The following is a 27,517-nucleotide window of genomic DNA, read 5'->3' on the forward strand; positions in this document are numbered from 1 at the left end:
GTTACGAGTAGAGAAGATGGTCTTAGGTTATTAAGTCCTAGACAGAGCAAGAAGAAACCTTAGTGGTGGTTTTCCAGCAATGTGCCACAGAAACCCGTAGTTGTGAGGAGTGGGCACGCAAGGACCCAGAGGGAATGGGGTATACAGTGCTTGTTTGCATTTATCTATTTTATATGTTGGGCTTCTGTTTAAGGTTTGATTTGAAGAAAGACTTGTTTTGCTAAAAGAAGTTTGGAAAACCACTGGCCTAGTTCAGTTTCATCAGTTGGGAAACTAATCCTGGTGAAGAGAAGAGAAAGGTTTGCCCCTGGTCACGCAGCTAGCTAGTGGCAGAGCCAGGCTGGGAGCCCAGATCTCCTGGCTCCTTGCCAGGGCTTTTACACCTCCTTAGTCAGGTCATGTGCCTGATGTCTGAGAATAAGCACTTTCACAGTATGACAGGGGTGGTTATGCAAGGTCAGATAGTAATCGGTGGCACTAGGCACTAGGGCTTGAATCTAGGTATTCTTTTTTTTTTTGGCTACACCACACAGCATGCAAGATCTTAGTTCCCCGACCAGGGATGAAACCCGTGTCCCCTGCAGTAGAACCACGGAGGAACCGTGGAATTCCTGAATCTAGGTGTTCTTATTCAAAGCAACATTTGAACAAAGTAATTTGTTCAAGATCAGACAGCTGGTGAGTAGAAAGCCAGAAATCGAACTTAGGGAGTTTGGTTCCAGAGCCTGTCTTTTTAATCACAACATTACACTGCCTCCATATATATATGTCTGATCTTGAACAAATTACTTAACCTCCCTGTGCCTCAGTTTCTTCGTCTGTAAAAGGGGAATGATAATGGTGTCTGCCTCAAAGGTTGACGTAAGGATGGAATGCATGTAAAACACTTAGACCAATGTCTGGCACTTAGTAAACATATAATTAATGTTAGATGTTACAAAAGTAACCAATAATACAACTCCTGCTGTTGAGGAGTTTATTCACCCATCAAAATGGGACAAACAGCACAGAACATGTGAAATGCAACTTGTCGACAAGGACACACAAGGCGGTGTAATGTGTGGTAAAGAGGTTTGGGTTCTCAAATCAGGCAAACCTGGGATTCGGTCCCGACACAACACCTGATGGCTGTATGACCTTGGGCAATCCCTATCTAACTATTCTATCTGAGCCTCAGTTTCCCGCTGTAGAACAGGAAATGTAGTAAACTCCCTTCAGAGTTGTTGAGGGCATTCAGTGAAATAATACTTGTAGATCAGTGCCTGACACACAGGAAGGCACTCAAAAACTGGTAATTGAGTATCAGCTAAGCACTTTGCTTTCTCCAGCTCAGCAGGTGCTCTGTCCCACCTCCCAAACCTGCCTCCTTTCCCCCCTGATCAGGGAGAAACTGCAGAAGCATGGGGTATGTATCCGGGTCCTGGGTGATCTGCATTTGTTGCCCTTGGATCTCCAGGAGCTGATTGCACAGGCTGTGCAGGCCACCAAGAACTACAACAAGTAAGTTTTCAGATTTCCCCTTAGGGACCTGTATTAATCTATGACTCCCTGCTAACTTTAGGGAGACGTCCTGGCCCTTCGTTGGTCTGCATTTGGTACAAGAGGTAATGAGGAGTTGGTTTTGGATGCTTGAGACTTCTTCCTCCATCTGCAGGGCAGACCAGAGGTGGTTCTGCAGCACCTTGTTTTATGTGTGTATACTCACACATACAGTTTCTTATCTTCCTCCTTCATGTGCCTTGCCCCCCATGTACATATGTATTTTTATATATATATATGTGTGTGTGTGTGTTTAATTGACAGGGAATGGGGTGGGAATGTAGCAGGCCTTATCCCTGTCTCTGAAGACAGATCCTTCAAGAAATTCTCTTTCTGTCCCACTGCTTTAACCAATAGAGGGGATGACCTTGCAAGGGCATGTAGATGCAGAGGGGAACAGTTTAATAATCCAGACTTCATTATGTGTGGCTTTGGAATATAATGCATATTTGGCAGTGGATTTGTTTCACATCAGACTTCCTTCCTATTCTTTGCTTGTTCTAATATCACAGTGAATTCACATCCTCTGAAAGCTGGGGGTTAGCAGAAGGGAAGAAGATTAGGAGAATAATAAGGGTCAGTTAGTATTTTTCTTACTACAAAACTAATATGTTTTTTTCCCAAGAAAACTTGGAAAACTCAAAAAATTAATAATCTCGCTTTTCAGAGGTATCCATGGTTAACATTTGGTGTGTGTTTGTTCTACCACAGAAGGGGTGCTCTGTAATAAGTGACTCCACTCCTTAGTCCCTGTCCCCCTTTGGTAAATTATTCTGTTCTTCCCTTCTCAGGTGTTTCCTGAACGTCTGTTTTGCTTACACATCCCGTCATGAGATCAGCAATGCTGTGAGAGAGATGGCCTGGGGAGTGGAGCAAGGCCTGCTGGATCCCAGGTATTGCAGTTGTTCAGCATGATAGGGAAAACAGGCATACACCGAACCATAAAATCCCTCCTAAGTCATGTACTTGAGCCAGAAGTCAAATCGGGAATGTATGTGGAAAGATTTGAGAGGGGTGGTCCCTGCACTTAGAGCTTTGGAATGACTTCTTATAGCCTGCTTCAGAATTTCTGTGTTCACCACAAACCAAGAAGCTCCAGAAAAAATGGCATGGCTTGTAGCAACACTGCGGCATTCAATAAAACATGATGCCCTGCTGGCCCTTTGGCAGAGTTTTTCTAAGAATGATTTTTCAGGAATGCAGCTTGTTGGGGGTATTGGCCTTTAGGCCTCTCATGTTACAGTTTCATGCAAGATCCAGGTATTTTTCAAAAAGAAAGTTGTTCATCATTAGCAACACGGTAGAATTATTAGAGCTGGAAGAGACTTTAGAAGCCATCTATCTGCTCAGTCCCTCCCCTGTTATTATTAGTGTAACCTTTGGTAATAATATTAGTAAACTAACAACAGCAGTAGTAAAATAATAGTAGCAAAAAACAAGCCAGGCAATGTGTCATGCTGTGTTTATTTGATTAAGTTAATATTCTCATGTTTAAGAGATTTGAGTCTTTTCTCCATTTTATAGATGAGAAAACTGAGCTCACATTGAAATGACTGTCCCAAGGTCATTCTGCTAGTAAGTGCCAGAGCTGGGACTTCTATCAAAAACTGTCTGATTCCAGAGCTTTTGTCCTTACCTTTATTATATATGGGATTGTGGGACCCAGGAGGTTTTCTGACTCCCTTCTTGGGTATAATTCGATTTTCCTGGGAAACTAAATTAAAAATGAAGAAGTTTCTCAGTGAGAATGAAATTAACAATATTATACAAATTAGCATAAATTTATAATGATGATAAGCATGATAAAGGCATTGATGCATGGTTCAACAAGAATTTATAATAAGAGGAATGAACCTGGTAGGGAAGGCTCCCCAAAGGAAATGATAAATGACATAAGAAGGGGGTGAGAGGATAAGCAGTAACTGGGGAAAGAAGCAGTATTATGAGGAGCTTTTTGGTTGCACAAATACTGTTGGAATAATTCAAGTAGAGAGTACTTGGAAGGGAGCTTGGATTATGGTGGTGATGGTGGAATAGACCAAACAGACTGCATTAAGAGCTATGAAGCAGATCAAATAGAGAGGACTTGCGGGGTGGTGGTGGGATGAATTGGGAGATTGGGATTGACATATATACACTAATATGTATAAAATAGATAACTAAGAAGAACCTGCTGTATTAAAAAAATAAAATTCAAAAAAGAAAAAATATTAGTGAGAGAGAAAAAAAATCGAGAGGACTTGATGGATTGACTCTGGGATAAGGATGTGTTATGGGTGACTCCAGGGTTTTTGACTTATAAAACAGTGGACAGTGGTGCCCTTTGCTGTGCTGAGAACCCTGAGAGGCTGCAGTTTGAGGAAGAAAGTCAGGAGTTTGGTTTGGGATATATTATAGATGTTGAACACAGATATCAGGTTGACAGTAGAGAGAAGTGGGGACTGGAGATAGCAGTCTGGTAACTGAAGCAAAGAGAGAGCATGAGGAATCTAAGGAGAGTCTAGAGTGAGAAGAGAGGGCCTAGGATGGAGTTGTGAGAAGAGAGGGCCTAGGATGGAGTTTTGAGAAACTCATAAGTTTTACTGGCTGGGTAGAGGAAAATGAGCCTTAAGGAAAAAAGAGAATCAACAACCAGAAAGGTAGAAACAAAAGGGCTGCCAGTATTACAGAAGCCAAGAAAAGAGGGTGTTTGTTAGCGCAGGTGGGGTGGCGGGTGTGCATTGGTGGGAGCAACAGTGTTAAATGCTGTAGAGAGGTCAATTAATGTGTGGATTGAAAATTAGCCATTGGGGGAGAAACATTAAGATACTGGTTAAGTTGGCAGTATGGGGGCTGGGCAGGAAGATGAGATATAAGTAGATGAGGGATATATAAGTAGATGAAAGGTATTGATAATTTTCTGATTCTTGGCTTGGGGAATGCTTTCATAGTTCATTTTATTCTTAGTGCTTTACGATTCATGTTTTATATAATTTTTTGTATAAATTAAATAACATATTTTAAAAAATAAGGGACAAATGTTTATGCTAAAAAGAAAAAAAGCTATTTAGCAAGCAGATTTAATATGCATTCATGCCTGGAACTAGAACTCTGATCTTGCCTCCTAGTGCAGTGTGATTTATACTGATACCACATTGCAGTAGCCACTGACCCCCTGCTTCTTGCCCAGCTAGTTTTCTCATATCCGTTTTCTCTGCCCTGCATGGTTTAGTAACTTGCCTGTGTGGGTTAGTCATGCAGACATGGCGTGGGCTGGGCGGGTTACTAGGGTAAGGAGGCTGATGTCTCAACCCATCAGCTCCGGAAGCTTGGTGTTCAACTCAGACTGGACTGATCAGGGCCTGAGGCAGTGGTTTTTACATTATTCAGCTTTAGACAAATCCATATTTATAACAGAGTCAATGAGTTAATTATAGTCAGGCTCTACCCTTCCCATAACTGGAATTTTTCTATTCTCTCATCACCACCATCCAACTCCTCATTTTCCTTTCTTCCAGGGTAATATATTTTTTTCTACCAGTCATTTTAATAGATTGTTTTTTGAATCTCAAATTATAAAAGAAGGAATTAGGTTTAGCATAAATGATAGTTAATAAACTCTCTTGAGCAGGTCTTGACCATCTGTAGGCCTCTGTCTTCCTCTTAAAACAATAGTGTTAATAATAATTGCCGGGCTTCCATGGTGGTGCAGTGGTTGAGAGTCTGCCTGCTGATGCAGGGGATGTGGGTTCGTGCCCCGGTCCGGGAGGATCCACATGCCACGGAGCGGCTGGGCCCGTGAGCCATGGCCACTGAGCCTGCGCGTCCAGAGCCTGTGCTCCGCAACGGGAGAGGCCACAGCAGTGAGACGCCCGAGTACCGCAAAAAAAATAAATAAATAAATAAAATAATAATAATTGCTAATGTTTACTAAGCATTTACTCTGTGCCCAGCACTTGCTAAGTATTCCACGTACATTATTTCATTTAATCCTTAGACCCTTTGAAGTAGATACTGTTTTTATAAATTGAACCTTGCTGTGAGGTTAAATAACTTGTCCAAGTTCACACAGTTGACCAGGATTTCCAACCTGGCTCCAGAGCTTGTGTTCTCTTTCACTATGGCATACTGACTGCCTTATAGGAAGGTTGAAACGAACAAAAACACAGTATAAAAATAAAAATTAATAACTAATAGTTATCAGGGACTTCCATGACTGTCCAGTGGGTAAGATTTCGCCTTCCAATGCACAGGATGTGGGTTTGATCCCTAGTCACGAGCTAAAATCCCACATGCCCCGTGGCCAAAAAACCAAAACATAAAACAGAAACAATATTATAACAAATTCCATAAAGACTTTGAAAAAAAAATGGTCCACATCAAAAAAATATACTAAAGGGGCTTCCCTGGTGGCGCAGTGGTTGAGAGTCTGCCTGCTGATGCAGGGGACACGGGTTCGTGCCCCGGTCCGGGAAGATCCCACATGCCGCGGAGCGGCTAGGCCCGTGAGCCATGGCCGCTGAGCCTGCACGTCCAGAGCCTGTGCTCCGCAACGGGAGAGGCCACAACAGTGAGAGGCCCGTGTACCGCCAAAAAAAAAAAAATGTGTGTGTGTGTGTGTGTGTGTGTGTGTGTGTGTGTATATATATATATACACTAAAAATAAATAAACAGTAGTCATCAGATCTTATTATGAGGCAGGCATGAGACTAGTAGGAGTTTATCATGCATATTCTCATCTAATTTTCGTATAAGGTAGTGACTATTATTTGTCTTATTTTATAAGACCAGTTAACGAAGGTTTAAAAAGTTTCATTGACGGGCTTCCCTGGTGCTCCAGTGGTTAAGACTCCGCACTTCCACTGCAGGGGCTGCGGGTTCGATCTCTGGTTGGGGAATTGAAATCTGCATGTCATTCCGATGCTGCGCGGCGCGGCCAAAAAAAAAATGCAGACACATTTGAAATTCAGAGGAGTTATGTGGGGATCCAAAGTCCCACAGCAAGGTAGTGGGTCTGGAAATAACCTTTATTCCTCTTATTTATGTAGTGCTTTATAGTTCCCAAGGTACACTCAAATCTGTTATTTCATTTGATTTGACTCTCACAATAACCTATAAGTAGATAGGACAAATATGCCATTTCAAAAATAAGAGAGCTGAGAAATTGTTGATTGCACAGGGTTTCACTTTTTTTTTGGGTGGGGGGGCTGCTCCATGTGGCCTATAGGATCTCAATTCCCCAACCAGGGATTAAACCCAGGCCATGGCAGTGAAAGTGCCAAATCCTAACCACTAGACCACCAGGGAACTCCCAGGTTTCACACTCTTAATTAAAGAATTAAGATCATGCTGTCAAGACAAGACTCAGGGAAATTATCAGGGAAATCTGAACCAGAGCCCTTCCTATTGCCCAGTCATAAGTGAATATTATTTACCATATGACGGTACAGAAAATAAAGCTCCCTCTGTGGTTTGCAAAACGATGACTGAGAGATGGAGTAACTTACCCAAAGGCACACAGCTAGTAAGTGTAGATCCTTGTTCTGAACACTCAGCCCAGATCTCTGCTTTTTTTTGACTATGCTCCCAGAAAAATGTTCCCACACAGAAATTTTGTCTTCTAGACCCTTCCTAAGATGCAGCTGTTACCACCTGGAGATTCTGAATCCTGCCTCTGGGTACTTGGCAGGATAGGTAAACAGTATTCTTGGAACCACCACACACCAGTCTTGCAAATACCCTCTTTCCGTGGACTGGAGAGTTTAACTTAAGATGTGTGCTGCCAGTCCCCATTCTTCTTCATTCCGTCTCCTTTCTGAGTGTCTGTCTGCTTGGGAAAGTAGCTCTTATCAAACACAAGAGGGCTCATCATTTTGCTGTTTTTTCAAATCCTAAGTAAAGTGGATGTTTTGCAGTGTTTCACGGTCCATATGACTTAAATTTAAGTTTTTTTGTTTTTTTGTTTGTTTTGCGGTACGCGGGCCTCTCACTGCTGTGGCCTCTCCCGTTGCGGAGCACAGGCTCCGGACGCGCAGGCTCAGTGGCCATGGCCCACGGGCCCAGCCACTCCGAGGCATGTGGGATCTTCCTGGACTGGGGCGCGAACCGGTGTCCCCTGCATCGGCAGGCAGACTCCCAACCACTGCACCACCAGGGAAGCCCAAATTTAAGGTTTTAAAAATGTTCTCTATCATAAATTCAAACAATAACAGAAGTATATAAAGTAAAAAGAGATAGTATTTCCTTCTTATCCAACCTTCCAGAGGTAATCACCATTAATAGAATGGTGTATGCCTTTCTAGATTTTGTTCTTTGTTTATATATACATGTATTCACATGTGTGAGTAAGTGTGTGTGTGTATTTTCCACACTGTATTTTTTCTGAAATGTGCTTTTTTTCATTTAATATTACATCTTAGACATCTTTCCAAGTCCATGCGTTTAGATTTACCTCTATTAAAAACAGTTGCATAGGGGGCTTCCCTGGTGGCGCAGTGGTTAGGAATCCGCCTGCCAACACAGGGGACAAGGGTTCGAGCCCTGGGCCAGGAAGATCCCACATGCCGTGGAACAACTAAGCCTGTGTGCCACAACTACTGAGCCTGCATTCTAGAGCCCGCGAGCCACAACTACTGAGCCCATGTGCCACAACTACTGAAGCCCGCGCGCCTACAGCCTGTGCTCCGCAACAAGAGAAGCCACCACAATGAGAGGCCTGTGCAGCGCAACTAGAGAAAAGCCCATGCGCAGCAACGAAGACCCAATGCAGCCAAAAATAAATAAATTTATTTAAAAAAAAACACAGTTGCATAGTATTTCATCAAATTGCAGAGTCATAGGGTGTATCCATTTTAAAAACAAGTGTTTTAAGTGAAGGACAACACATATTCTGGTGGGTGCATCTGGTTTTAGGCTGCAACTAAATGGCTTTGGGCAAACATTTCATCTTCTCTGAGCCTCAGTTTCCTTATCTATAAAGTGAGGATAGAAGTACCTAATGTAGTTGTGAGGATTGAAACCACTCATTAATTTATCAAGCATTTGCTGAGGGCCTTCTACATACTAGGTAGTGTTGGCTAATGTATTTGATGTTATTCTATAAACTGGGAAGCTTTATATAAGGAAGTTCACCATGAGAATAATCCAAAAAGAGATGTGGACTTATCTTTGTCTCTTCCCCACTCACCTTAGCGATGTCTCTGAGTCTCTGCTGGATAAGTGCCTTTATACCAACCACTCTCCTCATCCTGACATCTTGATACGGACTTCTGGGGAAGTGAGGCTCAGTGACTTCCTCCTCTGGCAGGTAGGTCGTTTCCAACCATTGTTCTGTTTGTGTCGAAACTGAAAACTGTGATTGCACCCACAAAACAGATGGGAGGGTCAGCTAAAATCCAGAGAAATGTCTCCAGGCTGTGCCTGGTAACTTTTGCTATCCCTTCCTCATCTGTCCCTGGCTTTGTGAGCCTGTGTAGTTCTTGCTGTCTAAAGTACCCAGGGGAAGAATCAAGGCTATCCGGCTGTGGTGAAAGCTTTATTGTACCTCTCTTTAAGGAACTGGACTTCTGCCTTAGGTCCCTGAGCATAAGCTTCTGCCCTGGTAACCTGCCATGTCACCCAGCACCTCTGGGCTAGAACCTCGCCTTGCATTTACTAATTTCTCGCCTTTAGAATAAAGGGCTGCATCTACACAAGCACAGGCCACAGGAGATATAAACTGTATGCAGACTTCTTCAGGGCCTGCCATTGCCTATCAGCTCAGTTATCCCAGTGTAGGTAGTTCTCTAAAATCCCATATCCAAATAAGTTTGTCTTTGCTTGAAAATCTCCATTATCTGTTAAGTTGGCCCCTGGGTAGCACTTGGCTGGGGGAAATCTTGTTCAAGGAGAGCCTGAAGGGAGAAACTCAGCTTGGAAGCAATTCACATGGTAAAGTTCTGGAAATTTTAATGGACCATAGTCTTAAGAGTGAGCTAACAAGATTTAGCTACTGAAGATACTTTAGTCTTTGGCTATATTGAAAGCAGTATAATGTGCATCTTGTGGTTTTATGGCCCATTCTGCTGGCCAGATTATGTCTAGAGAGTTTACTTTTGGGCACTGGGTTTTACGAGATTGCACTGGTAAACTAGAGGACTTAGCAGAAGAGGCCAGCCTGGATGGCAAGGAGTCTGAAGCTCATGTCCTATAAGGCAGGGGTCCCCAACCCCTGGGCTGCGGACCACTACCAGCCTGCGGCCTGTTAGGAACCGGGCCGCACAGTAGGAGGTGAGCAGCGGGCGAGCAAGCAAAGCTTCATCTGCCACTCCCCATCGCTCGCACTCCTGCCTGAACCATCCATCCATCCCCCGACCCCACCCTGTCCATGGAAAAATTGTCTTCCATGAAACCGGTCGCTGGCACCAGAAAGGTTGGGGACCGCTGCTATAAGGAATGAGTGAAGAATAATGGTCTGGAAAAGAGAAGAATGGTGATAGTTTATTCTCTTGGGAAAAAAATATTGAGGTCCTCCTTTGTGCTGGAAATACGGCAGTAACCAAGTTACAAATAATCCCTACTATCATTTATTTATTTATTTACTTACTTACTTATTTATGGCTGCGTTGGGTCTTCATTGCTGTGTGTGGGCTTTCTCTAGTTGCCGTGAGCGGGGGATACTCTTTGTTGCAGTGCTTGGGCTTCTCATTGTGGTGGCTTCTCTTGTTGCGGAGCACGGGCTCTAGGCGCGTGGGCTTAAGTAGCTGTGGCTCGAAAACTCTAGAGCGCAGGCTCGGTAGTCGTGGCGCACGGGCTTAGTTGCTCCGAAGCATGTGGGATCTTCCCAGACCCGGGCCCGAACCCGTGTCTCCTGCATTGGCAGGCGGATTCTTAACCACTGTGCCACCAGGGAAGCCCAATCCCTACTATCTTAAAACTTACAGTTTGTTGGAAAAGACAAGTGAACAAGTCATTACAACCTTGGGAACAGATAACAGGCAGTTCTAAGCTAGCCTTCAAATATTTGAAAGAACGTCACTTTGAAGAAGAAATAAAGTTGTTCCAGAGAAACGACCTGAGACCTTGGTAGGTGACATTGGTTTAACTTAATGAGCTATCTGACAGCTAAAGTTATCCCCCTTGAGGCACTGAATTCCTCACCAGTAAAGGTGTCAAGCAGTGGCTGTCAAGAATGTTCCAAAAGGGAGTCTTATATCAGTGATGATTGTTAAAGGTTCACCCAGCTCTTTGCTCTGCTTTATGTATGTTATCTTGTTAAATTGTCACAGTACCTTAAAAACTAGTTATTCTTATTACCCAGTTTTACAGTTGAGGACACTGAGGCCCAGAGAAGTTAAGTAACTTGCCTGAGGTCAAGTAGATGGTAAACGGTGGAGCCAGAATTCAAAGCCAGGCAGTCGGGCCCCAGAGCCCATGCTCTTAACCATTGTCCCATACTCTGCTACTTAAAAATAACAGTGGCAGCTACCATTTGTTCATTGCTAACTTTTATCAGACACTGTGTCTCCCAGATGACCTCTAAGGGCCAAGAGCCAGTAACATAATCTAGATGTTATTTCATAGTCCTAAAATTGGCTTAGAAAAATCCTGGTGGAAATGTTGATCTAGTCTCGCTTTAGTTCTGCCTTGCTACAGGCAGGTGATTTTACTGCCTCAGATGACCCGTCCCCTGTTGGTGAGGGAATCCGGGCTGGCGGCAGCTGCAGCTCAGGATGCCTGTCCAGCCTCATCTCTGGGTGTGATCAGCCTGCTCTTTCTTTGGAGCCTGACCAGGGATGTGTTCCAGTAACATGTTATTAAACCATACTCTCTTCCTTCCCCACCTTTCCCAGACCTCCCACTCCTGCTTGGTGTTCCAGCCTGTTCTGTGGCCAGAATACACGTTTTGGAACCTCTGTGAGGCCATCCTGCAGTTCCAGATGAACCATAGCATGCTTCAGGTAAGAGTTCAGGGCTGGCCTGGCTGGATGGAATGGAAGAAAAGGTTAGCATTGATGGCCACCCAGGGCTGTAGATGTCAGGCACTTGCTGATAATCATGTTAATGATGAGGAGCTGCCACTTACTGAGTATTTGCTATGTGTCAGGCACTGCGAACAGTTTATATGCACTGTCTCATTCAGTGTTCCCAAGAACCCAGTGAGCTAGGTATTATTAGCCCCATTTGTGCAAATGAGTAAATCAGAATTATTTAGCTAAGGACACATAACCAATAAAAGATGGAACTGGGATTCAAGTGATAAATCTTTAATCTCTTTACTATGGAAACCCAGGAAAGGCTTCTCAGAGAGATTGGCCATTATTCCCTGAAGGAATTGGCCTAATAAAAGATTGTAGAAGTGGAAGTATACAAAATCCAAGATGCTTCCAGAGGGATTAAAAATGAAATAGCACTGTCTTTGTATGAAACTGTGTTCTACCAAGACTTGAAGTTCTGCTTTCAGTTTTGATCACCAGATCTTGAAACAGGTTTCATTAGGAGGCAGAGTCACCTACGTCTGATTAGGACTCTTAATAATAATGGCAGTGTGTGTGGTGGTGGCAGCTAACGTATTGAGGGTCTATTAAGGCACTTTGGTGTTTTCATGTAAGTTTTCTTATTTAACCCTTCCAGCAATCCAGCAGGCTTGGCGTCCTTGTTTTTCAGACATGGCAACAGAGGGGCGGGGAAACTGTCCCAAGGTCACAGAATTTTAAACCCAAAGCTGGTGATGCTTCTCGAGTCTGGAGAGATAATGGCCAGGAAGAAATAATGATCTAAGTCAGGGCTTTTCGGTCCCCTTGGCATCGCAGACTCCTTGGAGAAGCTAACGAAAGCCGTAGACCATCTCCCTAGAAAAATTGCAAAGATCACTCTAACACATGGCATTTTGCATAGAACTACATTAATCCCTTTAACACATAAACTACTTCTGGGGGTTCACATAACTCCTGAAATCTTTCCATGAATCCCAAGTCCAGAACTCCTGGAATAAGTCAATCAGATCATGAAGGTTTGGTCATGTGCTTGATCACTTAGTCTCAGAATTTGAAAAAGGAAGTAAAGTTCAAGTAAAAGGAAAAACAGCAAAGTCTCAATTATCCACTGTCAAAGAGGAATGAATATCAGATTTTTCCAAATGACCAAGTCTCCCTTTAAGAACTAAAACTTTTTTTAATCCTATTTTGATAGAAAACTTTCTGAAACAGGTCTTGTGCATAATTCATTAACACCTTCTGTATACCAGGCACTTGCTAATGATGATGATTAGAATAATCACATTCTAATGATGCTGCTGATGATAATATTGTTAGTAACTGCCCTCTTGAAGTACTTCACTGTGCAGGATGGCCTTGAAGGGTGGGACTCTTTCTCTAAGCTAGATTGTCCCAAAATACTTGGCTTTGGGATTTCTTGTATATGGTCAATGGCTAATTTTGACAGCATCCCTTCTTCCCTTCTCTTCCTATTTCCAGTTTTAAATCAGCTACAGGCAAGGAAACCAGGCAACCAAGCTTGTTAGAGTTATGTCTGTAAAGTGAGAGTAAACTGGCCTTGCATGAAGCCCAGAGGATCTTGGTGCACGAGCTTTTGTGTATGGATATTCTTGTCTCTAAGTTGGCTGCTGAGAAGTCTTTTAGTAATTTCAGGTTTCTCAGATACTTTCCCACATGGCTATCGGAGGAATTACCTCAAGTTTCACTCGTTTCATAAATGTCTATTACTGAGTACCTGGTCTGAGTCAGGCACTATGTTAGTACTAGGCACAAGAGAGTCACGCACATATACACACTAACAAACGTAGTAAGGTAGATAGCTAGGGGGAAGCAGCCGCAGGGCACAGGGATATTAGCTCGGGGCTTTGGGACAGCCTGGAGGGGTGGGATGGGGAGAGTGGGAGGGAGGGAGACGCAAGAGGGAAGACATATGGGAACATGTGTATATGTATGGCTGATTCACTTTGTTGTGGAGCAGAGACTAACACACCATTGTAAAGCAATTATACCCCAATAAAGATGATAAAAAAAAAAAAAAAAAAAAGAGAGTCACGCAGTTGGTTGGCCAGACAAGATCCCTACCTTCGTGGAGCTTGTATTTTTACTTGAGGAGACAGATAATAAGAAACAAGTATATACAATAATTTCAGATTGTAATAAGGCAATGAAGAAAATAGGGTGATATGCTAGAAAGTAATGAAGAGAGCAGGAGGTGCTGAATAAAGCAGTCAAGGAAGGCCTCTCTAAGGAGGTCTTTTTTAAGCCATTATATTAGAGATGAGAGATAGCCAGATGGGTAAAAATCCGGGGGGAAAGAATTATTCTCTGCAGAGGGAGCAGCAAGGGCAAGGATACTAAAGTTATAAAGTTTAGGTCTTGGAAGAACAAAGAGGACAGCACACATGAGGGAGAAGGATGTGGGATGAGGCTGGGTAGGAGTCAGGCCTCTGATCACTGAGGGCCTTGCAGGCCATGGTGACACATCTGAAGACTTTTGATCAGGGGAGTGACAGGATCTGATTTATATTTTGTAAAAATCACTCAGGATTTTCAAAGGGCAGGAGTCAGAGACCAAACTCCTACAGTAGTCCAGGTGGGAGAATGTGCCTCAAGGTGGGGTTGCAGCTGTAGAGAAGGGGAGGGCTGAGTGGACTGAGATGGAGGAAAAACAAAAGTTAAAGCAGAAACAAATGAAACTAAGTTGATAATATAACCCCCGGAGAAAGGGATTAATTCCAGTTACCTGAACATAGTTCTCTGACTATACGTTTTTAGTGGGATATATTCTAAGGATGATACAAACTAGAAAGCTAACTTAAACATTACTTAGGAGGTTTATTAGTGGTAATGTTGATGATGTAACTCTGAAACTCTTTTATTCATCTTGTAGGATAAAACAAATGAGTAAAATGTTAATGTTATTAGGAACCAAAACATTTAGGTTTTGGCCTGGGCAGCTGGGTAGATGGCTCTGCTGTTTCCTAGGATGGGGTGGAACGTGTTTGAGGACAGCCATTAAGAGTTTCATTTGGTACCTAAGAATCATAATTTCAAACATTTATTGAGTTCTTACGTGTCAGGCATCCTTTTACTTATATTCTATGTAGTTCTGTAAGGTAGATACTATTATTAATTGCCCCCATTTTTAGAGTGAGGAAACCAAAGTAATAACAGAGATACTGACTGCCCTAAACCTTTTTTCAGCAGACCTCATAGTGGTTTTGGCCAGATTTCCTCTACCCAGGAGCCCTCAAACTCTGTTTCTAGAAATCTTAGCACCTCAGCAGAAGCACTAAGCGTACAATCCAGACTGACAACATCCTGGCCAGTTTGGCCTCAGACCAGAGAGCTGATCTTTCTAACATCTCCCTTGTATGTATCCTGTATCATCACCAAACTGGACTCTTCACAGTTCCTTGTTCCCATACCCTTTGGTATTCTGCCTCCACATCTGTGTTCTTGACCCATCTCCCAAATTCCCATTGTTAAATTCTGAGCTGCTCTGTCTCTAAGCCCAGCCCAGTATGTCCCCATTCCCTGCAGGAAGCCAGGGCAGGGAGTTGGGTTCTTGATCTATAGTAGCTCACTGGGATGAGGGCAGCTGATGGATGCTAATGAAACAGGGACTCAGCTACAAATTGTTGGAGGCTAGACCTTGGTATCTGAAGGGACCATGGCAGTTTCCAGGTGGTCACCCATCAGTCTTAGAGAATGGGGGCTGGCAAATGGAAGAAATCTCGACTATGACACAGTAGGACAGATAGAAAATTAGGGCACGGAAGGGGTGGGCAGCAGTACAGAGCCACTGATCCTCAGTTACAAGCTGCATGGATGGTAGGTCCATGGGGGGATCTTTGACAGAGATGAGGAATAAGTGTTCGGTCCACTTAATCTGTAATGATATAGAGGGGGAATATACATATTCCCACTAAACTTCCTTTGATGCATTTGTCAGAGGTTAAACGCCAGGGTGGAACAATCAGCCATTTTATTTCTAGTGCTCTTCAGGTAGTCACTATCTTCTTCTCAAGAGAAGTTAAAAACTTCAGCTATTGTCTCAGACATTCCTGACTTTGAGTCATGGCACAGCCTTCTAGCTGTGTGACTGGCTGGGCAATTACTTAACCCTTCAGAGAATCATTTTTCTCATCTGTAAAATGAGGGGAGTAATGATAATAATAATACCTGCCTCACAGGTTTGTGATAAGTCTTCAGTAAGCTAATACACTAAAAGCGCTGGAACAGAGTTCATTTTCAGAGACTGGTGGCCAATATCGTTCACAATGTATGTCTCTGGGCTCTTCAGACTTCATCTGTCTCCAGAAAAACCACAGACACTTAGCATCCCGCTCATCCCATCACCAGTACAGTTCCCTTAGCAGGGAGACTCTGGGTGCTCGTCAAAACATCATGTTTCCAGCAAGAGGTACTGTCTCTTAACAACCCTCAGAAAGGCACCCCGCCATGCTACTGACCTGGGCATATTGATTGTGGCAAATGGGGACTTTTGGGAAGACTTGTCATTAGCTAATGAATGTTTTGAAACCCAAGACCTGCATCCTCTCCATGCCCCAGTGAGGTCAGAGGACTTGAGGGTTTATATACTGGAGGGGCTATTACATCTTGTTCCCTAATTCTGCTGAGGAGAGAACAAGAGCAGAGAGGCTTAATGCCCAGGAGAGATTTATATTAATAGGTTAGGGCCCCATTTCTCAAAAGGAGCTCCTTGGAGCCCTTACACCAAGACCACATAAGGTCTGCATAAGAAATGTCTAAGGTAATTATTAATGCCCTCTCCCCTGATTGGTCATTATACAGGGAGAGTAGACAGTATGGTCAGGGAGAGAGAAATTGACTATTAGGACTTCCATTAGCCTAGATTTTTAGAGGCTGAGTACCTGAGAAGAACTTACAACACCTTTGAGATAGGGAGGTAGATCTAGACCATGTGGAGGTTGCACAGAGGTGCCCAGATGCAGGCCACTGGTTCCCCACTCCACCCCTAGAAAGTACAGCTTATCCAGAGGCACGAAACACATTTCCCAAAGATCTTTCAAGAAGTTATCTTAGGGCTTCCCTGGTGGCACAGTGGTTGAGAGTCTGCCTGCCAATGCAGGGGACGCGGGTTCGTGCCCCGGTCCGGGAAGATCCCACATGCCGCGGAGTGGCTGGGCCCGTGAGCCATGGCCGCTGAGCCTGTGCGTCCGGAGCCTATGCTCCGCAACGGGAGAGGCCACAGCAGTGAGAGGCCCGCGTACCGCCAAAAAAAAAAAGTTAGTGGAGAAACCAAGGGAACTTCACCCCACTGTGTGACCTAGGCCAAGCCCCTCCCCACCTCAGCCTTGGTGTCCTTGTCTGTACAATGAGAAGGCTAGAGCTGATGGTCTTTACGAGCTCCCCTGACTCTGTCATCCTAACAGTGAATCGCTGATTCCTGGCAAATTAGGGGCCAGGGTCTGCTTGGCTGCAGCCTCCCTGCTCAGCACTCAGTCTAGGGCTGCCATTTGGAAAAAGCCTGAGCCGCATGGAGCAATTTTAACCAGCTCCGCATTTCCTCCTCCTGTGGCTTGGTGCCCTCATCCTTCCTGTTCAGCCAGGACTTAGCCTACTTGGCCCTAGCCACAAGCAGTGGTGACAGAAGAAGGGCTAACTGTTAATAGCCAGGCACCAGATTGGGCATTCATTATCTCATTTTTCCTCAAACCACCCAGTGATATGGACACTATCGTCCCCATTTTGCAGATGAAGAAATAGGCTTGGAGAGGTGAGGGAGTCCTCTGGACAGAATCTTCTCAAACCCCAGTATTCCAGGCAGACTCACACTGGCCTGATCACGCTCTTTGATTTCCTGAGTGATCTATAGTAGCCCATTATTCCCCCGCTGATATTCTCCTCCCCCCATACACTTTACCTTTATCTGTATCTTCCCCATTGGTTAAAGCTCAGCTCAGATTCTGCCTGACCATGAGATTTCACTGCCCCCTTGACCTTCGTCAACCACAGTTTCTTTCCTCTGAACTGCATGGCCCTTTCTCTTACCTCCATGATGATCTTTACCACATTCCACCTTGTGTTATGGTATTTGGGTACATCTCTGTGTCCTACTCAGCCTGTAAGCACATGGATCGTGGTGACTACGTCCTGTGCATTTCCGTACCCCCAATAAAGTCTTGTATGTAGGACCCAGGGTTCCTCCTGACTAAGGCCAGGAGGAAGCCCTTCTAACAAGATGAAGATCCTTACATCAACTTTTTAAGCTTGTTTTAGTCTTCATAGCTCCACATGGGAGTTCGTTATCATAGCGGAAGAGTACCCTTGAATGCCTTGGATCATTCAACAGCCTGGAGGGGGGATTTTCCAGATTTTTCATTTGTCATCTTTATTCATGCAGTAAGTCTTTATTGCTGAGAGACCCTAGCAAATCACTTCCCTACTCTGAACCTCCATGTCTGTCTCCAGCACCTCTGTAGCTCTTTTGCGAGGGTCAAGTGAGACAACAGATGAAGTGCTTGTGTACATGTAAGATATTCCTTAAAGGATTAAAACAAAGCAATCCAGGTGTTCACAGGCTGAGTAGGACACAGACAGGTACCCCGATACCACAGTACAAGGTAGAGTGTGGTAAGGGTCACAAAGGGTATAGGATACCAAATTGGCAGCAAAATGGGAGTTTCTCACACATGGAATAGGTTTGGCAGGAGGGACTCTGGTGCTAAGGTTCTGCAGCCTGTTAGAGTGGCAGGAGCAGAGAGCATCAGTGAGGCACAGCAAGGCCTTGGTTCTGCTCCAAAAGGGTTTTCCCCTTCTGTGCCAGGAGCATCCTCCTTGTCCTCCTGGGATCATACAGTCAGTGTACTGAGCATTTCACATGTACAGGGTGCCCCAAGTGCCAGAAAGGAAAAGCCACAGTCTCTGTCCTCTAGGAGTTCAGGGTTTGTCTGAAGACACACACACGGTATGAGAAGTGCTGCCAAGGAATGTAATCACTTACCTGGTGTCAGAACTGGTTCCAGGAGCCCGAGGGCTCCACTGAGCCTCCAAGGGTTCATTTTTCTAACAGAAAATGTGGACTGTGGACACTAATGCCTGTTCTAGAGGCAGGATGAAGTAAGTGGCTTAAGAAAGCTGAACCTGCTTCTCATGATGTTCACAGGAGGGTCATTTGCTGGGCGAGTCAGCCTGGTCTCCATATGAGAGGCAGTTCTGGATCCAGACTCTGAAAGATAACTTTAGGCAGTTGGGAGGATGGCACCCTTAGAGTGACCTGGGAAACCAAAGAAATGACCCAGTGCATATGCCCCAGGCAGGAATAGAACCTTCCTTGCATCAGAGTGATAACTTGTAAAATTGCTGTTTCTGTTTGAGAGCCTGCTAATATGCTGGAGGGGTTTTGCATATATTATCTCTAATCCTTAAAACCACTCTTCAAGGTAGTCACAACCCCCGCTTTACAGATGAAGAAGTGAGGTTAGGAGAGGATTTGCCCAAAGCCACAAAGCTAGGTGGTGGGGGAACCAGAAGTCACACCCACATTTGCCTTGTTCCCTTCCAAGTGCAAACCTGAGAAGAATTTCAAGAAATATAGAAACTCCCACCCAAAACAAACCAAGATGGATCCAGAACTGCCACTGCCCTGCCTATACAACATGGGCACCACCCATTGCACACCTACTCCCAAACCTTTCCAGATCTGCTACAGACTTCCCACTGTTCCACTTAACTTGGCCCGTCCTGTGCCCCACCCTTACCTCCTCCATCCCAATTCCACCCACGCCTAAAAATGATCTCCCCACCCCAATCCCCACTTTTCTCTAGCAGAAGGCCCGAGACATGTATGCAGAGGATCGGAAGAGGCAGCAGCTGGAGAGGGACCAGGCTGCAGTGACAGAACAGCTGCTGCAAGAGGGGCTCCAGGCCAGTGGGGATGCCCAGCTCCGACGGACACGCTTGCACAAACTCTCAGCCAGACGAGAAGAGCGGGTCCAAGGCTTCCTGCAGGCCTTAGAACTCAAGCGGGCTGACTGGCTGGCACGTCTGGGCACTGCATCAGCCTGAGTGAGGCTGGCCTCCTGCCACTTTGCCCTGCCCTCTGCCTCCAGGGCCCCACTCCCCTTTCTTTTCTTGGTGAAAGGTACCTCCCTCCTGATGATGAATTGTGTTTCCTTTGCTTGGCAAGGGAGCCCCAGAGGCCAGGTTTGCTGGCCATAGACATCTTTGGGCTGCCTTGGACAGGAGGGTTGAGGGTGAGTCTCTCTCACAAGGACACTAAACCCAAACTCTGATCCAGGTCAAACTCTGATCACGAATAGGTTCAGAGAGCAGAGGGCCCCAGCTCTTCCATCTTTGCCACCTCTACCTGTACTCCTAGGTGCACTTTCTTTTTCCACCAGCACATCCTTCAACACAAAGAATTTCGGGGAAGAGTTCTCCCCAGAACCTTAGCCCTTTACCCATCCATCTTAGTCTTCACAAAAGATGTGGACCCACCTTGGATCTGCTGGTAAATAGCTAATAGGCAGCCAGCGTTATTTAGGCAAGGAAGGGGAGGGAGAGACAGAAAGAAAAGTTGCCCATCTGCTGCTCCTCCCCCTTGGCTCTCCACCTGGGATTTGCTATTGAATCTCTACCCCCTCCCACCACACAGTGCTGACTGTTCACTGAAAGCAGCGCCCCCAATGGTGCGCGGAAGCCAGGCGGGTGATTACAATCCAATTACCTATTGTCGACTCAGCCCACACAAGCTTTTCTCCTCTTGCAGGGCATGGGGCCAGGCTCCACTCCCCAGTGAGACCGGTCCCCTCCATGGCTACAGGGTAACAGAAGACCTATAGGCCCTGGTGAATCTAATCCAGCACAGGCCACCTTCCCTGGATCACATCAGGACCAAGAGCACAGAAACAAGCACTTCTCCCAACTGACTGCCTCTGGCCCTCAGCATCTCGGACTCTGCTTCCCACCTCAACAGCCTTTGAGGCTTTTCTCAGCTTTTGACCTGTCCCCCTAAGTAGACGGTGAGATGATTTATTCCCAGCATGGCAGAGTCTCAGCTTGTGAGGGCCAAGGTTGCCCAGCAGGGAGAAGAGGGCCGAGTCAAGGGCCGTGTCCTTTTCCGTACCTCTCCCTGCCAGGCCTCGCTGCAGAGCTGCTGAGAGGATTAGTGCCTTTGAAGAGCTGTCTGAGCAGCTCTGTGCTTCAGGTGCCCCAGAGCAGCAAGCACCAGCGGGTAATACCAACCAAAGGCTACTCTGTTTAGTCTTCCCGTTTTACTTTCTGCAAACTGTTTCCCAGCACCTCCCTCTAGGGGAGAGGTAGGATCTTGCAAGCAGTGCTAAGAGCATATTCTTTAAAACCTATAACTTCCCTATACTCCAGTCTCCTCCCCTTTCTGTGCCTGGATACCTGGCACAAGAGACCCTTTGGGCATCTTCCCTGCTCCCAGAATCAAACATAAATGCCTGGCACTGCGATTGAGAAGCCAATCAATGCACCCTTTGGCAAGTCCCCCCTCACACACCTGGCACTCCCCACTACCAATCCCTGGCACGGGGTTCCCAGAGAGCAGGTGCTGTACATTTTCCAGCTTTACAAGGGGGCTGTTGACAGCCTTAATTAGGGAGGCATGAATTATGCGGCTATAATGCAGAGCCCTACAATTAAGGCGGGAATGAGGGGCTGGAGGCAGCAAATGGAATCTGCCCTGTGAAGCATGGTTGTTGAGTCCTGTCTCCTTTCTGGGTCTGACATTCCCTACTATGATTGGGGTACAGCAGAGGTGATTAATGGGGCTGGTATCTTTGGCCTGAGGTCCTGTATTCTGGGAAAGGTACACAGTGGGGAGGGGTGAGGAGTGGCTGCCTCTAAGGGGTGGAAAGGAGAAGAGGCGGAGGGATCGCTGCTGCTCAGGAACAGGGGCTGCAAATAGTTGATATGAACTCACAGTGATTGCTTTCTACCGGTGTGATTTGTACAAACCAGCTCAACCCTTGCCTCAAGAAATTAGGTGAGACCTATTTAAATGTCCTCCCACCTGTGAGCCAACCCCCCCCCCCCAGTTGAGGATATTTATCGTGTTGCGTTCTCTCGGGTGTCAAATAGAATTTTTAAAATTCTTAGATGTACAACTTGTTTGCGAACAGTGCAACAGAAGATCATGTTTTGCTGCAGCAATTGTCTACCTGCCTCAGGTGCACTTGGCTACCTGCCTCAGGTGCACTTGGCTACCTCCAGGATCCCTAGCTTTGGGGACGGGGTGGGAGAGCCACTGGGAGAGCCCTTTTTCCATCGCAACCCCTGTACCTCTACTTGTTTCCTAATGCCCGGACGCTTTCCTCCACCCTCCTTTTCCCTCGCGCAAGTGAAAGGAAGCCAGCCAGCCTGCCAGTGTGGAAGGAGGGATTTCGCCAGCTGCGTGTGCAGCGCCCAGGGTTAGTGGCTGCATCGGGTGGGGGCAGCTGAGCTTCATGTCTCCGTAGCGGGTAAAGATTAGAGGGAGGGGAGTGCTAGTAGGCCTTCTTGGCGGCCACTCTCCGTCATTCGGTGGCGGGGTTCTGAGGTCCAGGAATACAAGGACCTAGGAGAGCCATCCACCCGACAGGCTTTGGGGGGGCTTCGTTGGTGTTTGGGGAGGCGGCTGAGCAACGGGTGCTGAAAGGACAGCTCCTACCTGCCCCACTGCACCCGAAAGGCACCTCTGCGTGTAAAGTCTCCCCCTGGAACCCCCACCCCACCTCGAGTGGACCGCCTTCCAGGTGAGGTGCCCGAGAGGCGTCCTCCGAGTGGCAGCCTGGAAGGATGCACGTCCGGCTGCGCCGAGCTGGCTTCCCCGCTCTTTCCCCACTTCAGCGTCAGCCTTGGCCCTGGGAACTGCAGCCTGTGCCTCCAAGCCGCGCGCTTCCTCCCGCCTCCGGCGGAGAAGGGCAGTGCGGCCAAGCCTAGCAAACCCTTCTTCTGGGGCCCCCAGCGGGAACAGGAAGGAAAGCGGCTGAGATGCGCCCTAAGTGTCGCATGGCTTGGAGAAGTGGGTAGCTCGGTTGCATAAGGTGGAAGGAACTTGGTAGTTTGGAAAAGCCAGCTCTTGGCGGGAGCCGAAACCCAGAGCTCGCCGAGTCGCACCCCCCTCCCTCATTTATTGCCCTCGACGCGCGCCTCCCCCACTGCGCCCCCGCCCCCTAGGCGCGCCGCCGTCTCGCGCGCCCTCCCCCCCATACCCCCTCCTCACTCCCTCCAGAGGAGGTGAGTTTAAACCCCGCCCACGTGACCCCAGCTGGGCCAATGAACGGCGGCGGGAGGTGAAATCCGGTTCTAACCGGTCCGGGGCTCCCAGCGCTATAAAAACTTTATAAACCCCCCGGAGCCCGAGCAGTGTGAAGAAGAGGCGAGAGCGACCCTTGGACTTGCCAAAGCCGCGCGCCACTGCATCCCCGTGTCCAGCGCATACGTCCCGCCGCCGTCGCCACCATGCCCAAGAGAAAGGTACGTGGCGCGAGGGCCCCAGGCGCTGGGCCGCCGCTGCCGCCGCCGCCACCACCACCACCACCACCACCACCAATGCAGCAGCCGCCGCCGCTTCCCCGGCTTTGGGAAGCGCGAATCAGCGGCGAGCTGGAGCAGACTCAGCCCCCCGGCGTGGTAGCTCGAGGCGGTGTCAGGCGGCCCCGGGCTAACCCTGCGCGGCTTGATTGCCCGCGGGCGCCAGAGGCCATATTGGAGGAGCGGCGGCCGCGGCGGGAGGAGCCATGTTGGCGGCTGTTTATCCCGCTCCCGTTGGGCTCGACGTGCCCGCCCCGCGCCCCTCCCCCCATCGCTAGCGCCCCCCCCCCCCCCCCCACCCTCCTTCCCCGCGGGCGGGCAATTCAAACCCGAAAGGGCGGGAAGGCGGCATTCGGGGTTGGCGGGCGGGGGAACGCGCTGCCGCCAAAAAAACGCCGCCGTGAGGGGGCGGGGCCTTCTTCCCTGGGGGCGGGACTTCGCAGTGTGGCCCCACCTCCATCGCGCGCCGCCCAAGGCCCCCGCGCACGAGACTCGCCCCGGTGCGCGCCGCTGCCGCCCACGAGTTCCCCCGGCTGCGTGCTCCTCCCGTCTCCCGCCCTCGACGGCTGCCATGGCAACGGCGCTCGGGCCCCGCCTCCGTAGGGGTTTGTTTGCTCCTTGTACAGCTGTTGCTTCTGCCTGGCGCAGCGGCGCGGGCTGCGCTTCGCGCGCCTCGCTCCAGCTTTGCGCGCGCTTCGCGGGGCCCCGCCGTCCCTGCGCGTTATGAACCAGACCGGGTGTGAGGCTGACACATAACAGCGTTCCTAGCGCTTTCTGAGCACTTCGGGGATTTGCATAGGAGCTGGGGATGCTACAAACTGAGGATTTGTATGTCTTAGGAAAGTTGTGTGCAAGATTCCCTTCGATTTTTTTTCTTCCCCCTTTAGGACTTCGTTAAGTTTACTGAATCATTAAGAACTGCTTCAGAAGCTGCAACTTTCTTAGCTTTTGCTTGTTTTTTATAGGCTGAAGGGGATGCTAAAGGAGATAAAACCAAGGTGAAGGATGAAGTAAGTCTTACTCTCACTGCTTTTGGAGTCTCACAAAGCCTTGGGCTCCTTTAGTGGTAATTAACCATATTCATAGTCCTGAATTTGCCTCAGTAAGCTCTCTTTACTTCTTATAGTCTAGAACAATTCAGCTGCAAAACTTTTTTGTATTTAAGTGGTTCAACTGTCCTATTTGTAATTTTCTTTATTTTTTTAAATAGCCACAGAGAAGATCTGCAAGGTTATCTGCTGTAAGTGTGTCTGCTTTAAAATTTTCACATTATTCCCTGAAACTAAAAAGCATTGAAAAACGGTTCCCTTTGCTTCCCATGAATTACGGTCAGTGGCTGGTATTGAATGACTTACTCTGCTATGGACTCTTGCCCATTTGGAATTTGCTCGTTCTGAAATTGTGATGGCTGTAGCCAAAGTGGGACACTTCCGAGTGTTACTTGAGTGGGTTTCTGAAGATATGAAGTTCTAATGGAAAGCCCGCCACAAACTTTACAAAGTAGGAGAAACTTCTATGCCAGTGGTGCTGTGGTTTGGTTGTGGGTTGTTTTCTTTGGTCCATTGTACTAATGTTCTCTGCTCCCCTTTTCTCCCCCAAATAAAAGAAACCTGTTCCTCCAAAGCCAGAGCCCAAGCCTAAAAAGGCCCCTGCAAAGGTGAGTAGGACGGTGAGACAAACATGCATCTAGGATTTACATAAAAGCCTGAACAGTTTCCCATGTTGCTGACAGGGAGACCTGCTATATAACAACTTTATCTGTTGATACAGAGTTGAGATTTGACAGAGTTAATAGGACTGGTCCTTAACCAAGAACTCTGTCTTCAATTTACAGAAAACTGTACACTTGGGTATTAAACAAGTGCAAGTGTTTAAGCTGTCTTATTCTATTATTTACATTCAGATAAAGAATTCCGTGTATTGAAGACCACAATTTGGCCTTGTTTTTATGAATGGGGGAGGGTATGTAGTTTATGTGTGTATCTTATATTTGATCAACAACCCTACTTTGTGCAGAGCTTTGTAGACTTGTATCCCGGTGATAGAAATGAGGAGAAACAGCTTTTTTCCCCCCATCCCCCCATTTTAGAAGGGAGAGAAGGTACCCAAAGGGAAAAAGGGGAAAGCTGATGCTGGCAAGGATGGGAATAATCCTGCAGAAAATGGAGATGCCAAAACAGACCAGGTACACCTGTTTTCACTTTATGTTAAGTCTGCCCATTCAGTCAGTTAATGATCCCAAAAGCTTTTATGGCCTTTTTCTTAACATCTGTATCACTCCAAGTGTGCCTTTTAGTCTGGAGTTTGCTTGTGGTTTTTTTCTGTGAGTTTAATCTGGATTCTTGAAGGCTCTGCCGTCCAGTAAAGAGAGCTGTGGTACGAGTCTCGTCCTGTCGTTAGGTGTTGTGCTCGTGCTACACCATGGTTTTCAAGTTGGGAATAACCTCAGATCTTGTAATATTGGTGTGCCCCCTTCCCCAATTTTACAGTAAGGTCCAGAGGGGAAGTGACTTAGCAAAGTTACCTGCCAAGTCATTTTCCAAAGAAGTACTGAGTCTCGGTGTCAAAGTACCTAAAACCTGAACTTTGGCCTGGGAGCAAAGAAATGCTATAAATGAAATATGAATGGAGATAGTTTCCACATCTACATACTGTATTCATCTGTCTGTTTTTCTTTTAGGCACAGAAAGCTGAAGGTGCTGGAGATGCCAAGTGAAGTGTGCATTTTTGATAACTGTGTACTTCTGGTGACTGTACAGTTTGAAATACTATTTTTTATCAAGTTTTATAAAAATGCAGAATTTTGTTTTACTTTTTTTTTTTTTAAGCTATGTTGTTAGCATACAGAACACTTCATTGTTGTTTTTTGGGGGAAGAGCACATGTCACTAATAGATTGTCTCTGAAGCTGGATTGACATGGGAGAAAAACACCTTTCCCGTCTGGTTTTGAGAGACTTCCTCTTGGTTCCCAGGAAGGAGGGGTTCCTTGATACTGACACACAGTAGCCACCTTGGCACAAATGCCTTGTGGTGTGGAAACTAAAGTTAGTTTTTATGTCCTCTTCTCCCTCTCCACCTTCAGCCTAGACTTGATTCCCTTAAACCCAGAGACCTGTTGGAACCTGACCCCCAAAAATTGGTTACCAGTATGTCAGGCAATCTGGACTTTGCATTGTCACCATTGAGATGGCGTCCCTCAAAAGAGCAGCGGTTCCTTTTTTAGATTGTGGATCTTCAGATTGATACTTTTGCCATTTTCATTTCCTGAAAGTCAGGGTCGGCTTGTGAAAAGTTGTTAAACAACATACTAAATGTGAAATGTCAACCCTCACTCTAAACTTTCCCTGTTCAGAGCATCACATGAAGACTTCATGGGGTTTTATAGTGGCTTTCTGATTTTGGTAGTCCATTGCAAAAGGGAGTTTGAAAGTTGTATACTGTTAACGATTGTCTGCCCATGTCCTGCCTGAAATACCATGATTGTTTATGAAAAGTATCTTTAATAAAGCTGGATACAGTTTGACTTGGAATGCTGCCTCTAATCTTTTCCCAGGAGTGGGGGAGCCTGGTTTCTCCAAGTCTCTTGGGACAGGATGCATTCTGGTGTGAGGTGTAGAGGTTCCATGTACAGTCAGTCTTTATGGTCCATCTGTAGAACACAGTGCTACGTGGACTTGGGAAAGATCCCAGGAGTAGACAGGTGGTGAGAGGCTGGGAGCAGAGAAGTGGTTTCTGTACTTGGTTATGTAGCACTACCTGAAGTGTATTTTTAACTGCAGGTATTTGGTAGATCTGAGGTTTGGGCCTGGCAGCTGATAGTACAGGAGCCTTTCCACTTCATTCACATTTAAGATCTCTATAAAATTAGCAAGTTAATAGATAACGGCTGTATAGTCCTTGTGCGAGAAGAAAATGCCTGTGTGTCTACACGGTTGGCCATAAGATGTGTAAGGCAGATGGCACCCTGCTGTTGAGCAGACCTGCAAATCTTCTGTGAATTGATTAAATTCTTGTCCTTGTTGGTAAACTGCTCTAGCTCCAAAAGCAAAGACATTAACGGGGACTTTGCTGATTGCCTTATCCTGGAGACCCTGCAGAGAACCCCTTTCCTCTAGGGAAATAGCAAGAAGTTATGTTAGGAAATAGAATTTGTAATAAATTGATGCTTGCAATTTGAATTTGCTTTCATGGGTCACCTGTTGTTTGAGAGGAATAAAGTAAATTGGAGGCTATTTAAAAAAAAATCTTACATTGGTTTATCCCTTTAGTCAAAAGGGTAGAGCTTTCATATCAGTTAAGCTCTTCATTGATAAGTTTTCTGTGTATTATCTCCAATCTTCAGTTTTGAGATAGTTGTGTAATGCAAGTGTTTAACACCCTTTTTACCGATGAGGAAACGGCTCACATAAAGAGACTTGTTAAATGTTATGTGTACATCTAAAGAGAAGCGGTTATGAGTACATCTAATGAGTAGCAGAGTCCTGGTTCAAACCCC

The 27,517-nt window shown here is 46.3% G+C and overlaps 2 protein-coding genes across 7 annotated transcripts in view; both read left to right on the top strand.

Annotated features, from left to right (window-relative positions):
* DHDDS (dehydrodolichyl diphosphate synthase subunit) overlaps positions 1-19,547 on the top strand; it is a 38,439-nt gene extending 18,892 nt beyond the window's left edge. Inside the window, exons 4-8 of one of the 5 annotated variants that reach the window (XM_065897595.1) lie at positions 1,384-1,500; positions 2,331-2,432; positions 8,710-8,824; positions 11,349-11,456; positions 19,308-19,547. In XM_065897595.1, coding sequence (XP_065753667.1) covers positions 1,384-1,500; positions 2,331-2,432; positions 8,710-8,824; positions 11,349-11,456; positions 19,308-19,547 — 682 coding nt within the window. Of the gene's footprint in view, positions 1-1,383; positions 1,501-2,330; positions 2,433-8,709; positions 8,825-11,348; positions 11,744-19,307 lie in introns of those variants that run through there. The other 4 variants (XM_065897603.1, XM_065897612.1, XM_065897621.1 and 1 more) reach the window with 4 other exon arrangements.
* Positions 19,548-21,655: 2,108 nt separating this feature from the next.
* On the top strand, positions 21,656-26,552 carry HMGN2 (high mobility group nucleosomal binding domain 2). 2 transcript variants are annotated; one of them, XM_065876986.1, is made up of 7 exons: positions 21,656-21,661; positions 22,865-22,964; positions 23,987-24,031; positions 24,232-24,261; positions 24,628-24,678; positions 25,111-25,206; positions 25,702-26,552. In XM_065876986.1, exons 2-7 carry the CDS (start codon positions 22,950-22,952, stop codon positions 25,735-25,737), a joined length of 273 nt encoding a protein of 90 aa, XP_065733058.1. In that variant the 5' UTR covers positions 21,656-21,661; positions 22,865-22,949; the 3' UTR covers positions 25,738-26,552. The 2 variants fall into 2 exon arrangements, with proteins under 2 accessions (XP_065733058.1, XP_065733053.1); XM_065876981.1 differs by lacking the exon at positions 21,656-21,661 and having other exon boundaries at positions 22,745-22,964.
* Positions 26,553-27,517: the final 965 nt, after the last annotated feature.

The sequence above is a fragment of the Phocoena phocoena genome, chromosome 1, assembly GCF_963924675.1.
Source record: "Phocoena phocoena chromosome 1, mPhoPho1.1, whole genome shotgun sequence".
Classification (NCBI taxonomy): domain Eukaryota; kingdom Metazoa; phylum Chordata; class Mammalia; order Artiodactyla; family Phocoenidae; genus Phocoena; species Phocoena phocoena.